The sequence below is a fragment of the Fulmarus glacialis genome, unplaced genomic scaffold, assembly GCF_000690835.1.
Source record: "Fulmarus glacialis isolate BGI_N327 unplaced genomic scaffold, ASM69083v1 scaffold1400, whole genome shotgun sequence".
Lineage (NCBI taxonomy): Eukaryota > Metazoa > Chordata > Aves > Procellariiformes > Procellariidae > Fulmarus > Fulmarus glacialis.
Genome location: NW_009186878.1, coordinates 1,001 through 2,086, shown reverse-complemented (window position 1 = coordinate 2,086; position 1,086 = coordinate 1,001). Strand labels below are relative to the sequence as shown.

At 56.2% G+C, this 1,086-nt stretch overlaps 1 protein-coding gene across 1 annotated transcript in view; it reads left to right on the top strand.

Annotated features, from left to right (window-relative positions):
- LOC104073174 (laminin subunit gamma-2-like) overlaps positions 1-1,086 on the top strand; it is a gene marked incomplete at its 3' end in the record, with an annotated part of 12,231 nt that overhangs the window by 10,308 nt on the left and 837 nt on the right. Inside the window, exons 9-10 of the mRNA XM_009572862.1 lie at positions 15-233; positions 1,037-1,086. The exon at positions 1,037-1,086 is cut by the window's right edge and continues 133 nt beyond it. Coding sequence (XP_009571157.1) covers positions 15-233; positions 1,037-1,086 — 269 coding nt within the window. The remainder of the gene's footprint in view (positions 1-14; positions 234-1,036) is intronic.

The window sequence follows — 1,086 nt, the reverse complement described above, 5'->3', positions numbered from 1 at the left end:
GTATCTCCCCCCAGGCACCGGCTCCATCGACATCGTCTCCCTGGTGTCGGCACAGCCGGTCGCCGGAGTCCCCGCTCCCTGGGTGGAGCGCTGCGAGTGCCCGGCGGGGTACCGGGGACAGTTCTGCGAGAGGTGTGCCCCTGGCTACCGCAGAGATGTCCCCGGCCGGGGGCCCTTCAGCATCTGCGTGCCGTGCAATTGCCAGGGGGGAGGAATTTGTGACCCCGACACCGGTAAGAAAAGCCACGGCTGCCTGCGTCCTGAGAATTGAGCTATAGAGGAGCGTGGGGGGCACTGAGTGGGGCAAGATCCCTGGTTTGGGGGCCTGGAGTGCAGGGAACATCACGAATAAAACTCCCCAAAGCCTAGAAGCGCTGCGGCCAAAAATACAGGAAAGATGTGTTGGGATCAAATTGGGCTTAGGTGATGCTCGTTGGAGAGAGAAAAAACATCTTGGATAGCATTAAAAGCACTTCTGACTTTGTATTTTAAAAATAATTGTGGTGTTAGTAGATATCAGTGATGTAAATGTGTTTTACTACCTGTCTTGTTAAAATAGCCCACAGTGTTGCCATGTAAAGTCAAAATAATGCAAAGTTAAGCTGTCACTATTTTCCAAGTCTGAATTGGAATTGAATTTCCAAATGTCTGAGCATTGATCAGGAGGCACAAAGGCAACGTGTGTCTCCTCGGGACCTATACGAGTTGTGAAAAACGAGATCCAGACACCCTTGGTGGTGACGGCCAGGCTCCATGCTGTGCGATGGGCTCCTCCGTGGGGTCTCGCTGGGCTCCCGTTGCGGGAGCAGGGCACGGTCCTTCCCGCATGGTGAGGGACTGATGGGCAGAGAAATGAAGCGCTTATGGGCAGGCGTGGGGATCGCGAGGGCTCCGGTGGAGGTTGCTGGACCACGGGTGCTTGTGCTGCAGTGGGTGGCACGGCCACCAGCGAGGGGTGGCCAGGAGGCGGAGCAGTGGAGGGTGTCCCACCGGGGGTGAGAGCAAACTGCCCTAAGCTTTTTCCTTCATCCTTCAGGCGAATGCTACTCGGGAGACGAAAACGTGGGCAATAGTGTCAGCTGCCCC